The following is a 27,346-nucleotide window of genomic DNA, read 5'->3' on the forward strand; positions in this document are numbered from 1 at the left end:
CATCTCTCACTATTTTTATGGAATTCTATATTGGTCGGCATAGATGATGGGGGGCTGAGATATTTTCGGAAACACGCACTACTCGAAACATCAGAGACAATTAATGCCAAAGCACTTTTAGCGCTGAAATTGAAATTTTATTGGTGTTCAAGGTGGCGGGGGATTACGGTCGACGGGTGAAAAGTTTATGTTTTTTTAGAGAGAGTTTTAAGGGCGCAGTTCAATTTATGAGCTTGACAACTGTTTAAGTTAATAGCCATGCAGAGTTATTTGTTGCAATGCGGACTTTTTATGATCTAATTACGACCACAAAGGCATTATAAAAAATTAAAAGATTAAACTCAAAAGGCAACCATGTCAATGTTTAATTTGTTTAAAACCACATATAAATAATTTATATGAGATTTCAATGATTTAACGTAATATTGTATTCTATTCTTTTTGAATAGTGTACCACTCCGGCTCTTTTATAGTGTTCTTCTAACCTACAATTTTGTATTTCAAGTGCCATAAATTCATAACATTTTCAAGCTCTTGGCTTGCATGTTTTCCTCAAATTCCAATGGGTTATAAACACGCGAATAATAGGTGTTGACAAATTGTTATTGAAGGGGGTTCCCTATAAAACCAGCTGTTTAACCAAGCTGTTTTCTTCTTTCATACGCGTATGCACAATATTAGAATAGAATATTAGTATAGAACCCCTTGCCTTAAGCCACTGTAAAACGATCCTCAGCGAGTAACTGGATCCAAATCCCATAAAGGAGGGATACTTTTTGGAAGGACTTTACCAAGGACTCACCACAAATCGGTATCGGAGCATGGATGCTGGGTAATCCTCTTGGTAGCCATTCCATCATTTATTATGGGCTATAATCCGAGCAAGGTGCCACTGGCTGTCTCTCTCGCACACTCACGCGCTCTCTTTCTTCCGCAGAGTGTGTGTATTGGGCTGCACTGGATTGCACTTTGCGTTCGCGTAATCCTGGCTCCAGGATCTCAGTTCGGATCCTTTTGTTTTTTCCCCCACTCGTACTTCGATTTCTTTTATTTTCTGGTTCCCCTGCGATGTTTTTCCCTTTTTTTTTACTACGTCGCGGGACAACAAATTGAGTTAATCCAAGGAAACGGAATAATAAAACAGGCAGCTGGGGGCGGGGACTTTATAAACGATGCCTCGACCTGCGTGCAAAAGGTTCAGATTTTCGCGAGAAAGGCATTAATGAAAGGAAGAAGAGGCACAAGACGAAGGATGCAAGCGGAAGTTGTTTTCTCTACCCGCCGACGCGTTCTCCTCGCTGCTTTCTCCTTTCTCTTCCGCTCGCTGCACTCCACTTCACTTCCTTCCTGGATTTTCTTTTTCTTTTGTTGCACTGCACCGAAAATTCGCCGTCGCCTGTTCTTCTTTGCTATATATATTTTTTTTGGTATTTCTTATTCGCTTTCTTAATTTAATATTTACTTTGCACTTTGTTTAACTTTTACTCGAGCGCTTTTCTTTTCATTTTACTTTTCCAATTTAAATTCCACGCCGAAAACTTTTGCCTTCCAAGTGTGTTGGGTGGGGGTTGGAGGTTGTTTGGGGGGTTTATGGGGGGGTGGTTCAAACTTTGCCGCTTTTCGTTTTATTTCGGGTTCAGAGGGGTTAACGCTTGCTGGAGCTGCTGCTTCTGCTGCTGCACTTGTGCCACCAAGAAATGCAAATGGACGAGGGCGAGGGCTTTTAGACAGCCGAATTCTGCGGGCGCCCACACGATTCTCACGCCTCAAGTGGCGGCCATAATTACTGCAATCTCGTAATCGTAATCACAACTGTAATTGTAATTCAATTCGCTCGGCCGCCTCCGCACTCAAACACACGCAACACTGAAACGGTGAGACACCCACACAAGCACTCCCTCAGTAACGCACCGAAAATCACATTCACAATCGCAAGCACGAGACTCGAGCACCACGCGCCTTAATTGGCAACCGCTAATCGCGCAATCCAAAAAATGTGCGAATTGGCCAGGAGAGAGAGCGTTGGCCAGCAAGCCGAGAAACCAAAAGCCGAAGACACGCCACTGGCGACGTTTGCGAAAGGACTAAACGGCGGACGGCCGCTCGACTCCAAAATGGGTAAGACGTCCGCCGCACACTCAAACACTCGAGCACCACCGCACTCACACTCATACTCTCTGCCCGCTCTCTAGCCAGAACAGCGAGAGAGCGTACACTGGGGAAAAATACGATTTTTTTTTGTTGGCCTTCCACAAGTTCATGTACTTGTTGTTACTTAAGATGATAAATTAAGCAAATAACTACTTTGTTTCGAAGTTACTACAGAGACTGGAGTTGACATAAGAAATTGTTTTATGTATGACCTTATTACAGACAAAAACAAGCTTTTTGAACATCAGAACATTTTCTTGAAAGCTCATAATAACTTTGCCACAATCCTAGACGCACACCACCTTTTTCTACAGTGCACGCCCGCTGCTTAGAAATGGTGAGTGAGCGGAACTCAGCGACGGCGTCGGCGTGTGAGTGAGCGAGTGGCGGAGAGAGTAAGAGAAAGAGCGGGAGCATGAGAGGAGAGGCAGAGAGCCGGAGAAAGTACGTAGACTGCATACGCAGCAGTTGTTGTTGCTGTTGTTGTGTGGAGCAATTTCGATTCGTGTGCACTCTGAACTGCTGAACTGCACACTCCCGCTCATTCTGCTGCACTTTTTTGGGGTGGATATGTATGTTGATGTGTGCTTGCTGCAATTTTTGGGGGGCAACGACGGCGGAGAGAGAGCACGAGAAAGCAGAAGAGAGAACCGGTGAAGACGCAAAATGGTGGCCACCGCAACAACAACAAAACTGCGAAACAAAAGCAACAACAGAGGCACATCGTTGAGGTTTGTCCCTGGTTGTTTTTGTTGTTAGCTCCTTTGTTGCAGCAACACCAAAAACAACAGCAACAACAGCTACAACAAGTGAGTGCTGTAAACAAAACCTGCGGTTCGTGTGTTCAACACCTTGGCAGAACTGCAGCAGCGCAGTCGCTGGCCAACAGAAGCATCCCGATTCGGGTCCAGTTATTCCAAGTCGGCGCCAAGTGGGTGGGTGGGTGCTGTAGAAATATTGTTGCCTACCTTTTGGGGCGGCGGCGTTGAGAGCTTAAGTTGAGTTAATTATTGCAAAACACAAACAAACACGTCTCCGCATAAAAGTCGAATGTGGGTTGTAAAGTGCAAAGCCACAGAGCGGCGGGGCGTCTAATTGGTGGTGCAAAAGTGGTGGTGGCCGGAATGGTTTGAGCCAGCTAAAAGATTGTGTTTTGATTGCACGGCGTGTGTTAATCGACTCAGTGGGTGGATTAAAATACATTATGCTATTTAGTTCTGTCTATACTATACTACTAAATATACAAACTGATCATATTTCGCATTATTTAAGTCTGAATAACAAAATACAAAGCTGCAAAATACTACGCAACAAACATCAATTGATAATGTTACTCTTTGTTCAACCGTGAACATGTATATGTCATGCTCAATTAGGCGATCCTTTTCAAAACTCCGGGTCTGAAGATCGTTTTGAGCGGGTTGCCAACCAGTAATCCTCGAACCCAAATTGATTGCAAATAAATTGAGCATAAATTGAGCCTCAGGGGTGGAAAAAGGATGCGATCTGCGATCCCCTATTCAGAAAAGCATTACCTAACCTCAAACAACAAAGAGGTGCCAAGGATTCGGGTACATAAAAAAGGACTCTCACCGACGTGTGTGTGAGTTTGAGTGCCGGAACAAAGGCAGCCTTCATGATATCCTCGGATGAGCATTTGGCTGGTATGCAGCTTCATTCTCATGCGCTGCTTCTGGTTCCCCTCCTCATTCCTTCTTCGTCCCGCTGCCGATGCTTCTTCGTTCTGACTCCTTTTTGCTGCTGTTGTTGTTATTTCAGGCTCTGTTTGTGTGCACACACACTTGCACACGGAGCAACGATTACGATAACGACGTCGCTGTGACGGCGGCAGCGCAGCAGGCGGCATCATCGACAGCGGAACAACTGTGTGAGCACATTGGCACATTTAACAATGCCTTATATATGTGTGTACAGCAGAGGGCAGCAGGATATACCCAAACTGAGTTGTAGTAAAATATGTGCCTGTCCAAAAATGACCTTCACACACTGTTTTTTATTAGAAAAAAACAGTAGTGTTAAATTCACAGTAGTTTAAATTCCTAATCATTTCATGTCTAAGCTAACATAAACGGACTGAAAGGATAAGCTGCACAAATTAGCTGCTATTAAGTTGCCCGCAGCTGTGCACTCCTATGTATGGCAGGCAGTCGAATAGGCGGTGCAGTGAGGCGACGAGGAGAGAGGCCAACTCAGCAGGCGATGCGTGTAAAAAGGATAATTTGTCAATATGTTCGTTCGTTCCGGATTTGCACGGCCTTTGCCGGCAGTTGCCAGTTGCTAGTCGCCCATTGCCATCATCATTGGGCCGACGAAAATTGGATAGAATGGTCCGGGGACTCGGTGTCCTGGCTTCTGGGTCCTGCCTTTGGGCCGTCGCCCTGCACCCCTTCGCCCGTCCTCGAATTCTTTGTGCGCCTCTGCCGCTTATTCAATTGCTCGCTCAGTCAACGCAATCCTGCCACGCCTCCCACACTCCCACTTTTCCCATTTTCCGACGACCACAACCCGCCCCCTTTTCAGTTGGCTGCTTGCACCATTCGGTTAGCAATGGTTAATAGGGCTTAGGAGCAGAAATTATTGCCTTGTTCAGTGTGAAGCAGGCCAAATCGGATGAGTATGACCAGGATATTGCCGGTTCTTTGCGGGTGGGTGACGGGGCTTTGGCAGGTTGTTGGGGTTATACTATGGTAGGGACGATAAACGTTCGATGACTGGGATGCATTGGATGCATTCGATCTCAGTGAATTAAGTGGTTACGCTAGGCAGGAGTAGCCATTAAAGGACTTTGTGTGTTAGCAAATTAGGTACAGAGAGGAATTCTAGAAGTTTTCTTGTGATGAAGTGTGACCATATCGGGATACAAAGCAGTGTGACCATGCAATTTTAAAACAAATGTTTGATTTTTGCATATTTTTCATAATTATTGATTTTCCATTTACTCTAGCTCCATACCGCCCATCAAACTTTATACAAACTGTCCAAAAAATATGGGAACTTGTTCAAAACCAATTACAGTTCAAATCTCTAGTGGCGAACACATTCCAAAAAGGACGATAAGTAATGCAGGGAAACGGAAACGGAGGACAGGGAACGGGAAGCAACAATCAGGAACGCCAAAGCAAAGCAAAGTCATCGCCAAAACCAATAACACAATAGACTGCCAGCCACACAAAACTCGACCAAAACCACCCACCTCCATAGCATCGTAACCATCCACCGCCCTTTTTGGAGAAGGGGGAACCGCATGAGCCCTTTTGCACTCCCTGAACTCCACCACTCTCTTTCCAATCCCTGTGGGCAGCCTCGAGACACTTCTGCCATCGTCGAGGACAAAACGCTGGCGATGAGATTTTAAAAGCCATTTAGAAAAACACCCTCAGACACAAAACAAATCCACAAAAATACCGACACGGATACCAGAGGATGCACCAACACCATCGCAAGATCACACACACACACAGCACACAGACACAAGTCAAGCTCACACACACACACAAATAGCAAACTCGAAAGCAGAGTAGAATAAACGCAAAGCTTACACAAAAGTGGCGTTAAAAATGATGCGGAAACACGATGTTCGTCAGTGGGAAGAGGGCACGAGGTGGCGCAAGAGGAGCATTATGGGCAACAGGGGGTTAAGAGAAGGCCGAGGACAACGTCGACAATGAGCCTTCGAGGGAAAACCGCTGCTAAAACTTCACGCTTAAATATTTTTCACACCACATAGCGACAAGTTTGCGAAGACAGGCGGGCAAACAGCGAAAGAGACGGACGATTCACTGCAGGAAAGAGACGGAGCAAACGAGTGCGATGGAGAGGGGAGGGGGAAGTGAGGACTTCAGGACTTCAAAATGGCACGAAACCCCACGGAAGTGCGAGGAATTCGCGGACTGGAAAAGCTCCAAGGCAAATGCCAGAGCTAGAGGGGGAAAAGAGGAAGGACGACGAGAAAGGACGACGATGTTAAGTAGACGGTAAATGTCTAAATACCCTTTTTTGCCAGTGCCAAATGCCTGGCATTCCGACAGGCGACCGCAGATGACTTGACGAGTGAGCGGTTTTCGGTGGCAATTGCTGAATCCGTTCCTTGGACACTGCTGATTACGAAAGCCACGTGATTCCATGACGACATGTCCAAGGGGACGCGTGAATATGACTAAATAACAAAATGTGAATCCGTGATTCCCTATTATATTATTACAGCAGAAAACGCCTAAGGGAATGATCATTCCGTGATCGTGTCGAACGATCATATTTTCTTTTTCTTTGAATTTTAGTTTTTCTATTAGTCTTTAAGTACAAAGTGCATCATAAGATTGACCACTGATACCAAAGTAATGCAATTGCAGCTAACGAACTGAACTCAAAAGTTCGAAATTCAGTGAATGCTGAAATAATTGCCATGTCCCACTCAATTACAGTTTGCAGTTTACTAATTCTATATAGTATTCCCCAGAAATCAATATGCTCACTTCTTCGGTTCGTAGGGCAAACGAGTCGAGAACCGCAGATGCAGAGGATGAGGAAGGAAAGCGAGAACCCAAATCTAAACCGAAACACAATTGTTAGAAATTAAAAGGAAAACTTTAATCATACCCGCGGGCAGTCGCAGCAGCCAAGCGGGAAATGGGAAATGGGGCACGGGGGAGGTCCGTTTGCAACTGTCTGAGAATACAACGAAACTTTTCCAAGTTTCCGGTCGTGTGTACAATTTTCCGTGCTCATTTCCGCAGCCATTTCCTTCGGCACACTCACAGACACACACATTCACAGTAGCACAATAGCTGTCCGAAAGGAAGCAGCAGCAGCAGGAGCAGTGGAAGGAAATTCGCCAAGTCGCTTGGCCTCGCACAATTGTTGTTCTAAGGACGAAAAGGACTTGCAGACAAACTTCCACTTGAGGTCAGCGGGTGGACGGGCGTTGAAAAGTGGCTGGATGCACAGCATACACATGTAGCGATTACTTCTCTCACTTGCCCCAAAAGAAAAAGGATCCAGCCAGAAAGTTAAGCTAGTCAGTGCACCCCCCTATATTACAGTACAACATTGAGAAGCTGAACACATTAAAAGAGATCTTTTGTGAAATCGACCACCATCTCCTAACCTCCAAGTTCGTTGTAAATATTTAATACATTTCGCTACATCCGTAGTTAACATAACGGAGTCCCACTGTGGTTGCATCGGCTTCCGGACTATTCGGATAACTTTTTGCCGACTTCCTCTGCCGCTGACAGACGTCACGGGGGCGTGAGGCAGGGATCTAGGGGCTGGCACGAGATGAGATGGAGAACTGAATTTTTGCATGCTAGCAGGATGCTACGGTCCTGTCCTGTGTGCACAGTCAGTCAATCAATACGTCAGTTGGGCTCATCAAAAATTCCAATCACAAATTGGCAGAGAGTCGAGAGTCGGCCCCTATCCACAGCTTTCCCGGAGCTCCCGCTCCGTATCCGCATCCCCCTTCCGATTTGGCTCCCCACTTTCCTCGCTTGATTTCCCACACTTCCTGCGAAATTGCGAGTCCGTGAGGCTGCGAGGTGGGCGCAAGTCAAGCGCAGGCCCAAGAGCAGGACCTCCACTCACTTGACTGACCCCCGGTTGGACACTGTCAGGGGATCGGGGGCAGCGATAGGTTGTCTGGGGGCGTAGGCAATAATGGCATTTAAATGCAGGGTCACGTATCAATTTACTTGGTTATTAGTTACGAGCCCTCGCTTCGGACTTGGCCACTGGTCAAAAGCAGTCCCTCTCTCTCTGACCTCCCTACCTGTCTCTATCTGGCATCCTAGAGTGCGTGTGTGTGTATGCGCTTCTGTGGTTGTGTGCTCCCCTTTTTTGCCCCACTTGCCCTTTTGAACCGACGTACAAATCCGGGCTGAGCGCTCAGTTTGTTGCTCTTTTCGTCCGCTCATAACGGATATGGCTTTGTGCTAAACTGACAGCACAGCTCCGCACCTGACCCACAGTCACCGCACTAGGAACCACCCACTAAACCACCTAGAAAACCACCCAGCGAACCGCCTACCTCCCACTGCACCATGCCATTTCCCGACTGGAGAGCAGCCACAGTCAAAAGTTTTTCACTTTTCAAGTTCTCGCTCTCGGTTCTCCGTGGTTGGGTCTCCTGCTCTCGGTGGATGCACCACCCCATAGCACCATAACCAAAACGAGCGCCACCCAAGCACCAACGAGAACAGCCAGACCCCCTTTTGGTTGCAGTTCCGGGCTCAAGGAGCAACTGGCAGGCCATCTTCCAGCCGAACCAAACACACACGAATCGTGTGGCCAGGATACGAAGCCATTGTATCCTTATGCTGAGAGAAACAGAGTGACGCAGAACGATTGTGGAAAAGAGACAGCTGCGGAGCGAGTGCTCTAGCTATGTGGATAGGTGCCGTGCCACAGCAGCAACATGCAATGTGCAACAGCAGCAGCAAGAGCAAACAGCAGCAGCAGCAACGGCAGCTATGCCAGCGAAGCATTCGGCGATACACAGATAGTTACACTGAGAGAAAGTAATCGGGATAACGTTGAATAGAAGACAAAGATTCTTTGATTCTGTTTCTAACAATCTGAGTGAACTATATTGCTCAATAAATAGTGTACATTTACTCTAATGCATACATTTACAAACGATACTTAAAATCAAACTAAAGGTGTGGTCTTTAATATATATAATTATAAGAGTGTGAAATTTCTTTCAGTGTCCTAAGGGCAGGCGAAAAAAATCAACATTTCCTGAATTCGGCTTTCCATCGATACCTTGACACAGGCGTCAGAGCTTTGGGAACTGGTGCACTCACACGGACAGCAACACACACACTCACCCAAACACACACACACATGCAGAAGGAACCCTCGGCTGTAAAAAATATTCGCAGGAGAGGAGCACGAGCGGGAGCCATTTAGGGTGAGCAAGTGTATGGCGGCTGCCACAACAAATCCCTAAACAAGCAACAACAACCGGCGCACAACACAACTTCCGACGTCGACACCCAGCGTCAATATTCCTAGACTCGTCCTCGTCCTCGACATCGTCCTCGGATTCTCCTCGTTTTCGTCCTTGCGAGTGGGTTTGCGCCCTCGAATCCTGCTGTTTCTGCCGCTGCATTCTGCATGTAGAGCGGAATTTCCGGTCTAACCTCACAGCGCCCAAGCGGAAATACAAGCGGATTAGCTTTTAGATTTATATACTAACAAACACCGATTAGACAGGTGGCCAGGGTGGCCATGGTGGCGAGTCCCGATCCCAGAGAGAAACGGAGAGGCCAATAGAGAGGGAATCCCGGAGAGAAATCGAGAGAAGTGTGCTCCGCTCTACGTGGCGCTACGAGAGATTTGGCTTGGTAATAACAGCGAGAAAGGGAGAAAAATGGAGAATCGTAGAGGGTGGGAGAGAACGGGGGCTTTCCAATTGGGAGAAATGGGGGAAAACACTCTCTACATTTCACCAGTCGGTTGGTAACCTTGTTTTTTTTGCTCCCGTCGCTTTTGGCATTGCATTTTAGTGTTTCCTGCTCGAAGTTCAAATGTGAGAATATTTTCAAATTTTCCTTCCCCTTTTCCGCCCTACTCCGTACACCTGTCCCTTTTCCTTTCTCTGTGCTGCTTTGGTGTTAATTTTTCAGATGCCAGCCAACTTTGGGTTATTTTCTAACTAATAGAGCGTGTCGAAAGTATTTTCCGGGCATTTTTTGCTGCTCGAATATTGCACTGTTTGGAAAATTCCAGGTTGGAAAACAATTTGAAAATGTTATTGAAAAAAGCTGCTCATCATTTAAATACCACTTTTAATATCCCAAACAATGGATACTTTGAATATATATGCGTATTCAACTAAAATTTTGTTATTAAAATGCTTCTCAAATAATTTCAAAACACTTAAAAAGCACGCTGTAAAAACTTCATCCATCTGCTGTCGAGCAATTCATGTTCAGCTATGCTTCCCTCTGTGTACATCGTCAGTTTTCGTTATGATTAAACATTCAGTGTGCATGAGGCACCCAGAGGAACAACTTTCAGCTGCCAAGCTGCACAAATCACAACTCCCAGACTATTAGTCCGCGAATGTATGAAGATATAGATATAAACCATTTTTTGTGCGCTACTTGGGTCTTTTTGGCGCTCCAAGGAAATGGCTTGCCACCTTAAAAATTGCAATGAAAGTCGTCGTCAAATTGTCATAAAAATGCGATAACTTTGCTTTGTGTTGTTCTGGGGTGTGGTTATTATTGTTGCTGTTGTTGCTTTTGTTTTATTGTTTTCTTTTTTTGTGTGTGTTTCGCCCCTCTTCCTCGTTTTTTCCTCTTACGGAATTCGTGTTGTTCCTGTGGCTGGGGTGTTGTCGTTTTGCCAACTACGAGAGCATGATAAATTTTTACGATGTTGCCATAACAATAAACCGAGCTTCGGCTGGCTCCGGCATTTCAGCGGCATGTGAAAAGCGCGCGCGGAAAATGCAGAACGTGAAAAACTAATAAAATCTGCTGCTACTGCTGCTGCTGTTGGCAAGCTGCGAAACTTTTATGGCCAAACTACGCGCTCCATCAAAACGCAGCGCAAAAAAGGGGTAAGAACGGGTGAAAGGGGTTGAGTGTTCGGTGCAAATGTGAAAAGTGCACAAATAGCTCAGGTGCAGGGTCGGATAAGCGAGAAAGTCGTCAACAGGGCGCTGATGCAGCGGGAGTTTCCCAGATCCCCATACCAGCACATAACCGGCTTTTGTGTCATCCATGGCAACGCCACCATTCCATCCACTTCCGACATTCTGAAAAGTTTTTAAAGCCCAAGAAAAAAGGAAAAACAACACAGTGTATGACAATGAACGATTATTTTTCATAACGGTGTGCAGCTTGATTGACAGAATCTGGAAGGCAACGAGAAGACTGCCATTTAAAAATTATCTCCAGATAAAGTTTAAGTGTACCACATTAAAAATGCTTACAGGGTAACTCAGGGTTCTATTTCAAATTAAAAAATTAAAGGTCTGATTAAAAAAGTACAAAGTAAAGCAAAATCTCGTGCGATAGGATTTAACAAAAATCGTAGCATACATTGCGGGGCAATTTGTGATTGAGCCACCCAACCGCTGTTAATCAAACTCTTCGCTCAATTTCTCCAGTGCTGCAGATCAATCATGCAAGTCACGAACTCAGTGCCCATTTTACATGAACTTTTTTTCGGTTTAAGCCCGGGGCAAATGCCTACATGCATATATAAGGGTATGTACATGAGGATACAACCAAGTGGATGTCACCAAACCATGAAAATAGGCCTCTATTTTGGGGGGCTGGAATTTGGTGGGGGGAGCAGGGCAGGCGGTAAGCCCCTTGTTTGGCTTTGGGATATTTTTGGATTTTGGTTTTGCAAATGGATTTATAACCCCTTGTGTGATTTTATAGGCCCTTAAGCCATTGTTCAAATAACCCGGCGTGCCAAGCCACCAATTCCTACTGGCACACCACCCCCTGTCAATCTGTCCACCCCCCACATATCCACATTGTTGACTGACTTGCAATCCTGGATTCATGGGAGGCGTATGCGTATCCTTCTAATGATATTTGAGGAACGGATGTGTATGTAAAACCAATAATAAGACGACCGCACCGGGGCCAGGGAACTAGGTGGTTGCAGAAGGCTAGAAGGATGATTGGATGGATGGACGGTTGGATAACAGGATGGCCGGATGGCAGGATGGTAGGATGGCCGGATGGCAGGATGGGTCATATTCCTGGATGGGCTGATGGCGGCTAGTCCATGGGAGGGCTCGTTCTGGCCGAATTGGTTAACAAGTGGTGCGTGTATCAATTCAATTGAATTTGCAAATGTTGTTGTTGCCCACTGATGCATGAAGGGCCCATGAATGCCCAGGAGCAGGATCCGCATCATTATCATCATCATCAGCTAACTGAAGTATTTTATGATATATCCCAATGCCCAGTGCCACTTGATGTTTGTCTTTCGGTATCGGAGCAAAGGGAACGGATTCAAGGAAGCGGATTTACGCAGTTCGACATTCAAGTTTGGGGGTTGAAATACTTGCCAATACAGGCAGGAAAAGAATACGCAAAGGAATACAGAACTATTTGTATCTTCAGGCTCTCAGAAGTCTCTTCTGGTTTCCGTACACTGACCACAAATCGAAACTAGTCGATTAAGATATGATAATCTACCTTAAAGATATTAGGAAATTACGTTATTTATGAGCAGTCAATTATACAAATTAGGTATTAAGCAATGTATGCTGGTGGTGTTTTAATTTCTATCAATTTCAGAATCATTTTTTCAAGGGAATTATGTTTTTCTGTGCATTTCACCCCACCGCGAAACAATTTTAACACTTTTCCGCTTAAGCAGATGAGCGTTAATTAAAAAATCGTGAGGCGGCGCGGCGCAGCACAAAGGAAAAGTAAAGGAAGCGGTCATAAATACCATGCAGAAAACAGCAACAACAATCGGAAACAACGTGAGCGGGCAAAGCAATGGCAACAATTCAATTAAAATGCCAAAGGGGCCTCGTTGGCATGCAAAGTGCTCAGGGGAGCGAAATTAACCCCTATAAACTCGTAATATGCTCAAAATGATGCACTTAAAAACACATTAATCACATCGACAATTATTGCGGACGCATGCAGGCATTTGTGTGCGTGAGCGAACAAGAGGCGAAGTGGATACAACTGATAGAATGGGAGAGTGAAGAAAAGGAGCCGACACGTGCTCAAAAATAAACGGGAATTCCCCCCAGTCCCCCAAAAGCGCTGATGTTAAGTACGGACAATTAACAAGAAAACCAACCACCATACAAATAACTTATTCCCAGCGTAGCACATAAAAATACGAGGGGGTTTAAAAAAGTTGCCTTGAATCAATTAAAAATTCATTTAAATAACTGAAAGTATTCGTTGAGCAGAACGATGGAACATCAGAATTGTTAAGATGTTTTCCTTAAGACTTTCGGATCTACTCTGTTGCGTTTCTCTCAGTGTGCTCAAAATGGACCCCACTGCACAAAGAATTGAAAGCATAAAAGCTTTCGTGTCGTCATTAAAAACTGTTTTTGCTAATTAAGTGCTCAATTGAGCATTCAATTTCTCACACACACACACAAAGGTGGGATGAGGTGGCGCAAATGAGAGGGGGGTGCACGAGCAAACAACTGCGAAACAGGGTAAATACCCATCCAAGCAGAACAAAAGCCCAGAAACCGAAACCAAAGCAGAACCAGAAGCAGAAATATCAACAGCAAACAAGGTCCACAGCTTTAGACGCCTCTGCCTCTCCCCGACCCCCCTCTCCGTGCTACATTCTTTACCTACGGCCAAGGCAAACGAAATGAAATGAACGAAAGTATAACAAAGTTGGTTTATTTGCTCAGTTAATGCAAAATGATTCCCCCGGGGAGAGGTGAGGGGGAATCAGGACTGCAACCGCACAGTAGAGACTGCCTACAAGGGAATACAGTGTTACCAGCGTCTTAGAGCAAATAGCAGTATTGTTTCTTAACTGAATTCATATAATAAAACTTATAGTAATTAAATTATAATTGGTAAGCTTCTTAAAGTATATGTCTGTTTAATAAAAGTTTCAAGTTTCCAACGAACCGTAAAACTAACATTTATTGCCGTGTAGCAAAACAACCTAAAATATACGGCACAAAGGGGCGGGTAATAAAAATGAGTAAAGGAAAACACAAACAAAACCCGAGTCGACATAAGGGTAAACACGATTCAATAAAATTACGCTGAAAAGTATGCAACAGAAACAAGCAAACAAAGTGAAAGGCGAGTGGGTGGGTAGGTGGGTGGTTGGGTGGTGGCGCTCGAAAGCCGGTCTGAGCTCATAAAGCAAACAGTTACTAGGCGCTGACGAAGAACTGAGTAAACTGGAAATGAATGCCAAAGCAAACGTGGCGAAAAAGAAAGTGCAAAACAACAAACAGCACCGAGAAATACAAAACCGAAACCGAAAAAAAAACCAAAGTACGCCAAAGGAAGCGAAGAGAAAAAGTACTTAAAAAGCTCACAAGCAAATATTTATAACAGTAAATCACTTTGGCGCTGGCACACATACACAAACAGACGCGGAAAGAAAGAGGGGGCGAGGTGGAGCAAGTGAAAAGTGCAATAAAAGAAGCAACAACGGTACACTCGAAGAAAATAACTCATCATTCTTTATTGGAAAAGTTTGCAAAAATATGTAATTAGGAATATATGGGTAAAGAAAACTTTGCTTTTCATTAAATAATAATATTGTATTATTAAAAAGGCAACTTAATAAAATTTTTGTAGTTCTTAAGGAATTCCATATATATCGATGCATACTTTCAGACACCTTTAGTAAATTAAAAGAGGATTTACGTTTACAAGTTTTTTATAGCTTTTTTTTAGCAGCACCCCTTATTTTTCACTGTGCACCTCCTGCTTCACAAATGTTATTGTACGTCTGTTTCTGTTGCCGTTTCGCAGCAAGGAGCAACTGGCAAATATTTAAATTCGTGCGCTAAGGCACACAATAAAAACGTAAACAAATACAAAGTAAATATGGCGGCGACAGAGGCAACAACAAGGAGCAACAAAAGTGAAACAAGAAAATCGCGCAGTTCGTGTCTTGGAGCTTTCCACCCCTCTCTTTCCACTGCCCCCATTGCACCTGCGGGGCTGATAAAACTGCAAGTCGGGTCCTTAGTTGTTGTCAAGTTTTTAATTAAATTTGGGACTGCAGTTTGTGCAACAATAAAGTAACGAACAACTAGCTGGGGAACCCAAAAAGTTTTCGTATAGCAAGTGACTGGGAAAAGGGAGTCAACAATAAGATTATCTTTTGGCATCAGCTTTTTGCCAGTCAATGGAGAGATCTCGTAAGCCCGGCTAATAGAAACCTTGTGCAATTTATGCGGCAGCAAAATATGCAATTTCAATCTGGAAAACTTTGTGCAAATAAATGCATTTCATTTTTATCGAATTGAGGCAAATGAAAATATTTTTACTGCTCTGCAATTGTCGGAAATAAATCGATGCCTACAAATTGAATGGGAAAATACAGAAATTGTTACGGCTAACTCGATGTTCCGGCCGAAATCGAACAAAAGAAAAGCACAGTGGGTGCCAATGGGAATGAACTACCGGCCAGTAGCCTCAAATAAATATGTTTAACCAAATTGCTAACCGACAACAGCCCCCTTGAAGGGCTGAAAAAAGGACGAGTCAGGCGTAACATATTTATTGACATTGCGGTTGCCGGACCGAGAACCCGAAACCCAAAACCCAGATCCCACACCCACACCCAGAACCAGGACCAGGACCAAGCCCAATCCCAAACCCGTGCCCGTATCCGGACACACATTGGATTTCAGTTAGCAGTTAGCTGGCAAGCAACCACCGCCACCACCACCACTAACCAGTGACACAAGGGCCACAAGACCCACGATACCTCGCACCCGGCGTCCGGATCCCCAGAAACCACCGAATGAGTGGCACTTGCAAGTGTGGTGTTTATGTTCCATACATCAAGGGTTTATGGGCTAAACGTTTATGTGTCTGGCAACAACAAGCTTTTAAAGGGTTTCCATACACTCAGCAGCACATAAACAGGACAAATACTTTAGCCTGAACTAAAAATATACAAATTAATTAAAATAAATAAGAGATATTCCATTTTTAAGAAATGAGAGAATACTTTAATTCAATGTGATTGACTAACTACTTACAAAGCCAATTAAAATCGTTTCAGTTACGCAGGCTCCACTGTACACACTAGCCCATGTGCTGGGTGGGGCACTAAGAGTCAATGCCGAAGTTTGCCTTGGTAGCGCCACTTGAAATTTCACTTACACCCACACGGAATGCCTTTATGTGCGACTGTGTGCGTGCGAGTTGACGTTGCACACTTCGTTGACTCCCAAAAGACGCCCACACTCAAACGGTTGACCTCAGACGTCCGCCCGCCCATGCGCCCGACCCGGTAAGGGAGCGGGGGGAAATCGGGTGGCGGGCTAACGTATTACAAAATGTATTTTATCTTCATCGATTGGCAGAATTTATATGTTTTTTCATGCCACATCAGCGCTTTATGTGAGCTGCACGGACGAAGGAGGAATGGCACAAAGGAATCCCCCCTAAGTGAGTTGAGGTTATGTGCTGACAGCCACGAGCACCACCATATGCATATATCTTTCGGATGGGGCGGATGGAGTGGGTGTGTGGGATAAATCAGCTGCTGCTAGCAGATGATGATGATTACAAAGGGATGAAGTTGTAAGACTGCGCTGCCAACAAAGATGTAAAGCGTGTTGCTCGAAATGGAAAATGTCCTGTCGAAATGGGCAAGACAGTAAACCGTTTTAACACGCAACTCAATTGCCAGAATTTGTAGCTGTTTAAAGCAGGGATATTTTAAGTATTCCTTATTTTGATCGTCATTTATTGCAAATAGAACGAAAAAGGAAAATACGTAAAAAGACTGAGCAATTTTCCTCCAATTTGACAAACTTCGCAGGAATTCAAAGCGAAAATCCACCCACCGTATATTGAATATTCAAGGAGTAGGAAAATCACCATAATCTAGGACTAGAAGTCAATTTTACTTTGCATAACTCCCCTCGAATGTACATCATGCACGTCCCATTCTTCTGCACATCAGCTCCGTTGTCTGCAATCATGTTTGCCAATTATGCAAATGACGATGCGACCCACTGTGCCGCCACTGTGGGCCCAAACCGAGTAAATACTCTCCAAACACTTGGCTTCGTGTTTACCACAATTTACTGCGACTCGAGTCAGCAGAGCTGTAGCAAAAATAAATGCAGTGCACATTTTTTGCCCACAATTTCCTGGAAGTTTCAAGCTTGTGAAAGAGGGGGTGGGCGGCTTCTGGGTTCCAGGGGGCGAGCACAATAAAGTGAAAAGGCGCAGGAAGGGTCGGGGCTTAGGTCGTAGCTTGCCACAAGCCAAATATGTCTGTGTCTGGGCCTGGTTTTCAACTCCGAACCCCGAACACCCTCCTTAAACCACACCCCTGCCCACTACGCTGTCTCGTTCACACTTTTCTTTCAGTCTCGTCCTGGCATTCGTGTCTGGAAAGTGTGGCAATAAAAAGGATAATGTAACTGTTATTCTACGCAAAACGGAAACGAAGGCGGGCGAAGGGGATGGGTTGAGGTTGGCTTGGGGTGGGCTGCGGTGCGGTGGCAAGTGCTTGAAATATTTTTGTGGCAAAGGTGGCAACTTGGGCAACAACAAGATGTGGCTAAAGTAAAAAGCACAACCAAAGGCGGCAAAAACAGAACTGTGGCCCGAGTGGGGTTGCTGTAGCCAAGCTGGATCCTTGCTGAGTGACTGACTGAACAAGTGGCAGCGAGGAAACGGCTGTCAGTCAAACGAAGGAGGAAGGGAAAATACTGGGGGGTGGTGCCACTGCGCTGTAGGTGGAGTGGAAAACCCAACCCAATTTGGTGGGGTAAAAAACCATTCCGAGAGCGAACGATACGATACGAAACGAAACGCAACGAAACGAGACGAGCCAAAGTGCCAAAGAGCGAAGCCGGAAAATTGTGTGGAAATTTGAGCTTCTTTTGAAATTGAGGCCGGAAATGACACCCACACAACCCACTGTGCAGAGCGAGACGGCCATAGAGGATGTGAGCGGGAGAGGGAGAGTGCGACGACGTCTGTTGTTGTGTTAAACAAAATGTTTGCGGGTGCAATAAGCGTAAATTCAGTGGTTTTATGTTTACTTATTCAACTCCTCAACCACCCAACCACCATGGGGCATAACTTCGTTTTATTGGCAGCCCAGGGGCGGGTTGGTCGGGCTGCCCGTGGAGGTCTGTGTGGAGCGGAGTAGAGTGGGGCGGTGGCTTCAAGTTCTCCCCTCTTTCCGGGCGGTAATATACTTTTTGCAAATCGATGCCAACTCCTTAAACGGTGTGTGCGGTGGTGAGGCGGGTATCCCTGGGGAAACCGGCTACAGTGGGTGTGCATGGGCACAGGAAGCGTGTGGCATGTTGAATGGTCTTGAGTGTTTTCGTATGGTTGACAGGATAACACGGAGTAATTCAATTCGAAATACTTTATGCTGTTGCTTTTATTATTTGTGCTTGCTCGCTCGCTCGCTCGGTTGCTCGGTCGTTCGTTTTCGTTTTCGTCCTCATGCTCCTTTTCCTTTGGGGGATTGCTGTTGTCGGAAGTGGCATTTGTAGGTGGTTTTCAGTGGGTGGCTCGTGGTTCACTTGGAATGGTGGGTGGGCTGCATAAAAATTCGTGTGCAATGTTATACACCCACACCCACACACACTAGTACACAAGGAGACCGTCTGTGAGCTTGTGGTTTCTCTGTTTATTTATTTTTATGATGTTTCCTTTTTGGCATTTTATTGAAGAAGTTTACCGACGCCATTGCTGCTGCATAAATAAGCGAGGAAAGGGGGCGAAAGCACTCGCTTCCACACCCCCAGCCCCATTGCAATTCATAAAAAATCAATATTTATTACAACAGCTAGTACATGGAAACCTCCTTGTGGTCCCAGCTTGTTATTGGGCATTTAATCAGTTGATTTCTTATTCAGGTTGAAGTTTCCTCTCCATTCGAATTGGGGAAATGCAATTAGAGAAGCTTTTGCTGAGATTTTTCCGAGTGTGCGGTGGGTATTCATGTGGGATTAAGGACACTCGAGTGCCAGTGGCGATATATGATATATACCAAAAAATTGAATTTGAGGAAAAGACAAATGTGTTTGAATGTACAATGGACAAGCTTGAAAAATATGCCTTTCTTTGAATAACGAAAATGTTTCCATATATCCTAAATGCCCTCAAATTGAATCAGAATAAAAGAGTTCAAAACCAAAAATTTAAACTTCTTAACACGATGCATGTGGGTATTAACCCATGTGATGCAGGTGATAAAGAAATGATGAAGCAGCATTTTTATGAATTCCACATAAAGTTCTTTGGAATGGCTACCTTCATGCAATTTTGCATATGCAAAGCACTGTGAAATCAGTTTAAATGCAAAAACAGAAAGCCATAACACAGATTCCCCACAAATGCTCAACTCTTTTTGAGCAAAAATGCAAATAATCTCCGAACCGGGCAAGTGCCTTCGCAACCCGAACCATTGACCAATGTTCTTCTCTGGATGGCTAACCAAGCCCGGCTCAGGCTATTATTGGACTGTCCGAGCAAAGCGGCCAACGCCGAACACTCAAAGTTAAGTGAAACCAATTGAAATTTATTGACGCGAATTGGGTTTCACTTGAACCTGCTAACCCCGGGGCGCTGGCTTGACGTTTCGCATTACCAGAATACCGATGTCGGAGCGAAATCGGATCGGCTTCCCCCGCCGAAAGAGGAGTCACTTACCTTCTTTTGACTTGTCGTACTGCTTGGGCGATGTGGTCTTCTTTCCTGGCACGGGCCGCAAGGCATTGTTGATGTGCTGGGGGCGAGAATTGGCACATGGACAGGGGTCAGATTGCATTGTCCAGCTACTGGAATACACCGATACTCACAATGCGATCGGAGCGCTCGCCGCAGGGCAAGCGGGCCACTGCGGACTCGGGACTGTCCTCCGGCGGAGGCGGTTGGGGCACCCAGTTGTAGGCCCGCCTGGATATGGGCACTCCAAAGCGATCGTGCTGTGAGGCTTGTTGTCTATAAAGAATACATATAATTATTAAGATAAGCATCTAACAAGTGCGAGTTTGTTTTCACTTTCATAACGAATATAAGGTTTATGATAACTTTTATGGTAGGCAATTACCCACTTCTTTTATCAGTGATGCTAACCAGTATTTATCCAAACAGAACTGCTTTTTCCTGCTATCAACATGATTCTCCTACTGATTCAACAATATCTCGCTTACTTCAATAAAGAAAAATATTAATCTAAAGGACACAATAAACACTGTCTTTATAAAATATAAGACTGATATATATGAAAGTATATTACAGAACACCTGTACCTCACAGATTAGTTTGTTTTAAGAAGCTTTTGATCTAGACTAACTAAACTATTGCTTTCCTGAATTGTATAGGTAACCAACTAAAGTATGTAGTATATTTTTTAGAAGTTACAATTGGAGCACTGCTTTCTGTTCAGTTTCCCACCTTAAGCTCTCGTAGCAGTCCAGACAGACGACCGCGTATTCTCCGTTTTCCAGCAGCAGGCCGTCGTCGCTCTTCTGATGCTTCACAAAGGGAAACTCGTTGACGGGTAACGCTCGAACTCTTTTCCGATAAGTCGTAATGCCGCACAGGTGACAGTTGTAATCGTGCCAATTGTATTTACGATCCGCTGGGTTCACGCTGGGACTTTGCGCCTCATACCTGCCAAAAAATGGAGCACATTAATGACTATTTCATTGTTTGGTATTAAGGACTGTAAACTTACTTTCGCCACTGATTCAACATGGAATGGTAACAAAAGGTGCAAACCAACGCCGAATTGTTTCTTAACTGCTCCGCATTGGGAAGTGAATTGTGTTTGAGCAACAGTGGGAAATAAGGACGCGAACCCTGAATAATAAAGAGAATCAGGTTACACATATGCTAGGAACTATTCGACATTCCGATCTTTTTTCCTTTTGAAATTCGACTATCAGTCAAGTACACCAAAACAAATCTTAATACTCTATCAAAAAGGTTAATTTGTTAATCATTGCTCGCAGAAACATATATGTGTTTTGTATCTATTAGTATTAACGTTATCTAAAACCAACTGTATTTATATATTATAATATTCATATAAAATTGGAAAAGGGCTTGGCTTATCAGCAAATTATCAGCAAATAAAACATTAATACCTTAGCTGTTTTCTATAGTTATACATTTTAAACTCCTGAGATATGTGAAAATTAGCCCCTAGTCATTTCAATAGCTTTACACGCCTAGTAGATGAGTCTTTACATCCTATCCTATATCTTTCACACTTAACTTATATGACTACGTGCAACGCTCTTTAAGCATCCCTCTTAACTATCTTATCTCTATAGCCCTCCTCGATGAAGGTACCTCTTTACTGGCATAGAGCACTCTGGCTAACGTTAGGTCCGAGTGCAGGCCGCAAAGATAGCAGTAGATTGATGTGCTGGCAGGCGTCGAGGATGATATGGATGGTGTGGAGGGCGGAGTGTTGATACTCATGGCGCCGTGACGAGATCCGTTTGGTGAACTGGAGGTCAGCATGGGCGAGGGAATGTTGTATCTGCAAGTGGAGAGCGCCAGTTAGAAACGTACACGTACACATCAATGACAATAATATGGATAACCTTCTGTGCTCGAGGGGAACCCGTTCTGCATCCATTGTCTCCCACTGGCTGGCCAAGTAATCCTTGCAGTCCTTGCAGGCCAGCACGCGATTGCTGTTAAGTTCGTTGTTGTTGTTATTATTGTTGTTATTGGTATTGTTATTATTGTTGTTGTTGGTTACGGCGTTGGCCTTGAGACAGGGAAAGTGCATGGCGTGGGAGTTCATATGCTCGGCACTAGTGGACAGCCAATCCATTTTGTTTGACGGGCACATCACTTTGCAAATGGAGCAACTGCAAGAAGAAAACGCTAGCATTAGATATAGGTGTATTAATAACAATAATTTACTTACGGATACTGGCCGTGTCCATTTTCGATGGCTCCTTGGCTGGAACTCGGCGAATTGGGACGCGAATCGCTGCGACGAATTTGTTTGAGGTCGCGTGCCGTGTTCGAGTTGGAATTGTTCGAGTTCGTCTCGTAGGGCTATCAATAATGGAATGAAAATGAAAACATACAGATTGTATTAGCTATTTGTGTGTTCGTTCTAAGAATATCAGGCACACGCGATTGTCCTCAGCGAATGCCAGCTGCCTTGGCGATCCGCAAAGACTAACTTCGAACCTATCTAATCAGCTGAAGCCCAACCAAATTTTATTAAATATTTTTTTTACAATTGATTTGCTATTCAAGGAGTAGGCACTCGACTATGACTGGCGATCGACTGGTTTTGCTTTCGGCTTTTGCCGTAAAAACCGATTCGATCCAGTTCGAACCGTGTGGGTATCACTTATCTCCCTTCGTTTTGCGACTTATATTTCGAGGGCGAGAGCGAATACCGCTCCAAAACCATAGGCTTTCTTATCGCAGTCCGTTTAGGACTAATTAGATGGTTTGGGGTTACAACTACTGATATCAATCATTACTGCAGTTCAGAGTTGAAGCCTATTGGTTTTTTTTTATTTGTTCACTTATGCCGAACATGACTTGGCACCAATTAGATGATGTATGTCAACAATGTCCGTATTTGAATATAATTTGCTTTTCAAGGGCCCTTCAAGTCGAACAGGAATTCTCTTCTGTTCTCTGGTCTTTGAAAACTATGGGGTCGTGATCACTTGAATCAATTGTGGGTAGAACAGCAAACAAAGAGGTTAATTATATTGGTTAAATCAAACATTATGGTTTTGCCATCGACGAACTGATTATTCGGAAATTTTAAAAGCGTATTTGGACATTTGGTATTTATCAGCCATTATTGATATTTACTACTCCAGAAAGTTGAATGACTCGGCTCAGCGAGACGGCAGTTGTTTGCTTAATACATTTACAACCTTTAAAATTGTACTATCTGAGGAAGGACGGCAATGATAGTCACCAGATATGGATCCTACTTCTATCGTGTGTTGCCAAGCCAAACATTTGCAATTCAAAGCCCAGAGACCGTAATGCAAATAATGCCGAGTGGATTCCCATGAAAATGAAAACCGAAATCAACAAATAAGACAATGCAAATGTAAACAATTCGGAATGAATTGTTTAAATATCGAGTTACTGTTGGTGTTGTTTTTATTGTCGCTGGCGTATTGATAAATATTTGCATTTATCTATATTTAATTTCGTATTTTGTGCCTCAGTTTACTGTTTCTTTATGCAAGAAAACGAGTTTCGAAAACTCTGCTCGATTGTGCAATGACCTGAATAAACCCAGAATAAACGCGGGCTTTCGTATATGATGGGTACACGCATGTTGAATTCGTACATACAGATATGGAAAATAGAGCAAATGCCAGACACCTGTTCAAAGATAAATTATTGTGTTGGAATTTTTCCCATTTTTCCGAACCACATGCTTAACAAACAGATGACTACTGTTTAATCAAAGCCGAAGCCGACACATGAAGAAACATTTCGCAATTGCTTAGAAACATAGAGATCATTTCGTGTTTTATTCGTGTATTCAAGTCAATCAACTCTGTCAAGGCTGCAGACATGCCTGAATTCTCAAAAAATAAATATAATGTATGTAGAAAGAAGCTTTTGACACAATGCTGTTTGGCCAATATAAATAATGACTAGGGGCCACACAGGAAACAATCTAACAAAACTAAAACCAGCAAAACGAAACCGTAAATCAAGCAGAAAAAACTTTAAGACAAATTAAGCCATACAAATAGTCAACAAACACTGGCAGATTAAACAAAAGTATTTCACTATACACGATCGTATAAAATAAACATAAATCCCAAGAATGCGAATATGAAGAGTAAATTTAAGAAGATGGTAATAATTTATGAGCCAGGCGACGACAAGTCTTTCAATTGTCTGCTGCGAAACGCGCAAAGATTTCAAATTAGAATTGGGGGAAAAAGAGAAAAATGCGACAGCAGAACTAAAAACAAAATAAACAAAACTAAGGCGCTTCGAGAGCAACAAGAAGAACAACAACAGCCGGCTATAAATAAAAAGCGTTTAAGTAGAATTAAGCAAAAAGCAGACAAGTAAACCGGTTCGAGGCAGATGCCTTAAGCTGACACAAAAAAACCGACTCTGACTCGACCAAGTTTACCCAGTTTTTATTGCCCCCGCATATGTGCCGTCTTGTTTAGACGATAATTTCGTTTGGGTCCCTCCTCCGCCACACTCGCACTTGCTCTATATTTGTTTGCTCTTCTCCGGAGGAGCAGAGGAGTAGAGGAGGCACATGCACGGTTGCCGTGGGCAATGAACAGGGGTTCCGGCTATCTAATCTGGCCATTTGTTGACTCAAATTGGCCAGCATGCTGACGATCGAATTTATTTTAGACTTAGCTCCAAAAGGCAGGGGGGAACACACTCCCGAGCCTGATAAGCCTTCCCTAGCCGACGGCCTTCTGGCTACAAATGAATTACTCAACAATTCCAGGTCGTGAACCATCCTCCGCCGTCTATCTGACGACTGTATGCCCACTCCCAGACGCCTGGCACTTTAATGGGTCCCGGATCAGCTGGGTTATCGCATACCGCAGAGGGGGCAAGTGAGTGCGGCTAATCGCTGGAAATGTGAGCATGGTTATCGCTGCTGCGGGTGCCACTGCTACTGACCCAGGCGATCCCATCCGATCCGATCCTCTCAGTCTCCCACCAGTTGCTGTAATAAGTGCAATCATTGTTATTCCTATATTGGTACACCATAACTATTATCTCCCGCGCACTCTCTAGTAAATTTCCATGTTTGCGCACTTAGCAGATACTCTGTGAATACACGCACATACATGATGGTTTATTTATAATGCAGGCAAATGAGAATCTCACTCGAGTAAAGCTCACAAATTGTTATTGACAATATATTCATTCAACTGCGTCATCTATGAAATAACCGATTCTTCTCAAGCGAACTAGGAAGAATTAGTTTCAGCCGAGACCATTTCCTATTATAACCAATACGAACGGGTTTGTTTCAGATACAATACTAAACTATTCTCTCTATGGATTTTCGTTAATTGTCATGATGACAACATTTCCTTTTACTCAGCAACTAGTTTAGTGAGAAGATGAATTCCGTTCTACCAGTTATCGGCGAATTCCTTACCCTAAATCGCACATTACTCATGGAGTCCGAATTGGCCAGGGATTTCTCGGATGGTGAGTTACGACCCCCGAATTGTGCCCCACTATTTCCGGTTATCGCTCCACTGGTGCTGTACATGGCCGAGTTCGATTCCAGCGAGTGGCCAGCACTGGGCGAACCTCCACCCACTGCGGAGTGGGTGCTGGATGAAGCTGGAGGTGGACCGCCCTCCGCCAAGCCGGAGTGCTTCTCATTGCAGGTGGAGCAGACCTGGACCATGCCTGAAAGCCAAGAGATAATTGCCTTAGTTGAGATGACACGACTGGTACTCAACGCACTTACCTTGCGGGCTAATTGGACTAGCGTTTTTGTAGACCTTCATGGTCTTGATGAATGGATAATAGGGCTCCCTTTCGGCATTCGGGCAGCAGTAGACAAGGCGAAGTTGCGAGGAGGGCGTGTCCGTGCCACAGGTGTAGCAAACGAAAGTGGTTCTCTCGGCCACGGGCGTGGAGCGTTTCCGCAGCAGATAAGATCGCTCCGACTCCGGTTTATGAGATGCCTGGAAAAGTCCAAATAAGATTGTGTTAGTCATTGGCCAAGGCAAAATCAAAAGACCTCATCCAAGAATTGACAGATTCATTTAGCGGAGTTGTGAAAGCAACCACATCGGAGGTGTGAAACTCACAAATATGGTTCTATTTAAAATCGATTAACAAACCGGGGATTTTTAGCAAGCAACTGCTAAGTCTTATTCATAGTAACGACCTTTACGCCATGTGAATAATGCAATGAAACAAATGTGCAAAACCGAAAATAAAAATCATATATTTAGTTATCCAGCAAGCGCGAGGCATTAATTGGCCGGATTTAAGTTTTTAAACACTTCGAGATCGCAAACCGTCTTTGATGCTCATAATTGTTCAACACGCTGACATAGAAACGACATTGATAGATTACATTAAAGTTGATTGATGGATTGAAACGCATGAATAAAACATTTCGTTATGCAACCAGCAGCGAGCATTTAATAAAAGAGCTTAATATAATTGGAAGATTTTCAGATTTGTTGGTCCGTACGATTAGCAATAGAATTACTTCTAGAATCTCGAGGATTATCCGTGACCCAAAATGCGTTTCAATGAACCAAAAGTTATATAGCCAAAACAATTGTCACATATGTATGAGCATGACACATTTTTTAAATTTGATTAATTAGTATTATCAAGTTTGACACGGTGTATCGCGCCTGCAAACAACAATTTTCCGCTCCCTTGCTGTCATAAGCAAACGTGCGTTACGTATACGACCTGTCAGCCACCCACAGCCCAGCCCACGGGAATCCGTAACCAGACGTCATCTGTGTTTATACAAATTAATTTACGCACGTGCAAACGCATCCCCGAAAAGAAAAACATAAACTGTCTAAGAGAAGGAAGAGCTCCATATTACGTATACGACCGAGTGGATGGTCTCGGTTCAATTGAATAACTTTATGCAATTTTTTGACGGCGCCTGCTAAACTTTTTTCACCACCGTCAGAATTTGTGTATCTATGTATCTTGATCGCCTTGTGTATCTGGGCAGCTGTCCACTTAGATTAAAAAACACCGGCGAGCCTGAGGTCAGAGCATTCATATATTTTATTAGGCACTAAGTAAATTTAATTGTTTGTTTACTTTCCGTATTTCATTGTGTCAGATTCTCTGACAGTGATAGGCGCGCATTTTGATTGCACAACGGGCACAGCATGGGTAACTTTCAGATACAAAAGTATCCATACCTACAGGGAGCACAGTATTTATGTATGTACGAGTGTGCGAGTATTTGTATCTGTATCTGCTTCCATTTCGTTTGTTTGCTTTGTCATGCGGCTCGCACACACATATCGCATCAATCTGGACAGTGCCATGTCATCTATATTTATTGATCCAATGGCTCGGTGGCGTCTCCTCCACCGCCACCTCCTTCTCCTTTTCCTGCCAGCCCCTCCCCCTTGAGTGCTCACTTACAAGCCGACGTCTGACAGTTGGCTTTGTGGAAGAACAAGTTCGTCATTCGTTTTTATAGATGTTCTTTCTGCTGTTCATTTTTTATGTCCGCTTTCCATGCTCCCTCGTTGACTTCACTTCTAGTCTGCAAACCCCCCATAAAACAAAAACAAAAAAGAGAAAAAAAAACTCTTTTAGACCCCATTTCTGTTTGTATTTGCTTTTCACGCTGCTGATAAGCATTTCGAAATGGGGGTCATGACCGTTTAATAACTTTTTATGGGCAACTTTTTTCCGTTCTTTCATAACTTTTGTGGCGTTTGTTCTGTTAATTATAAAACAAAGTGGGAGGAAATCTGGATTGCGGTCGGCAACATTTTTGTTTGATG

The 27,346-nt window shown here is 44.1% G+C and overlaps 1 protein-coding gene across 6 annotated transcripts in view; it reads right to left on the reverse strand.

Moving 5' to 3' along the window:
• LOC6735712 (zinc finger CCCH domain-containing protein 18) overlaps positions 1 to 27,346 on the reverse strand; it is a 64,464-nt gene that overhangs the window by 17,556 nt on the left and 19,562 nt on the right. For 5 of the 6 annotated variants that reach the window (XM_016181369.3, XM_016181367.3, XM_016181366.3 and 2 more), the window contains 9 exons: positions 25,309 to 25,528; positions 24,988 to 25,247; positions 21,769 to 21,902; positions 21,437 to 21,709; positions 21,180 to 21,372; positions 20,560 to 20,684; positions 20,277 to 20,495; positions 19,679 to 19,820; positions 19,530 to 19,605 (listed from right to left, as the gene is read on the reverse strand). In XM_016181369.3, coding sequence (XP_016029088.1) covers positions 19,530 to 19,605; positions 19,679 to 19,820; positions 20,277 to 20,495; positions 20,560 to 20,684; positions 21,180 to 21,372; positions 21,437 to 21,709; positions 21,769 to 21,902; positions 24,988 to 25,247; positions 25,309 to 25,528 — 1,642 coding nt within the window. Of the gene's footprint in view, positions 1 to 802; positions 2,168 to 19,529; positions 19,606 to 19,678; positions 19,821 to 20,276; positions 20,496 to 20,559; positions 20,685 to 21,179; positions 21,373 to 21,436; positions 21,710 to 21,768; positions 21,903 to 24,987; positions 25,248 to 25,308; positions 25,529 to 27,346 lie in introns of those variants that run through there. The other variant, XM_016181370.3, reaches the window with a different exon arrangement.

Source organism: Drosophila simulans, chromosome 2R (assembly GCF_016746395.2).
Source record: "Drosophila simulans strain w501 chromosome 2R, Prin_Dsim_3.1, whole genome shotgun sequence".
NCBI classification, from domain to species: Eukaryota; Metazoa; Arthropoda; class Insecta; order Diptera; family Drosophilidae; genus Drosophila; species Drosophila simulans.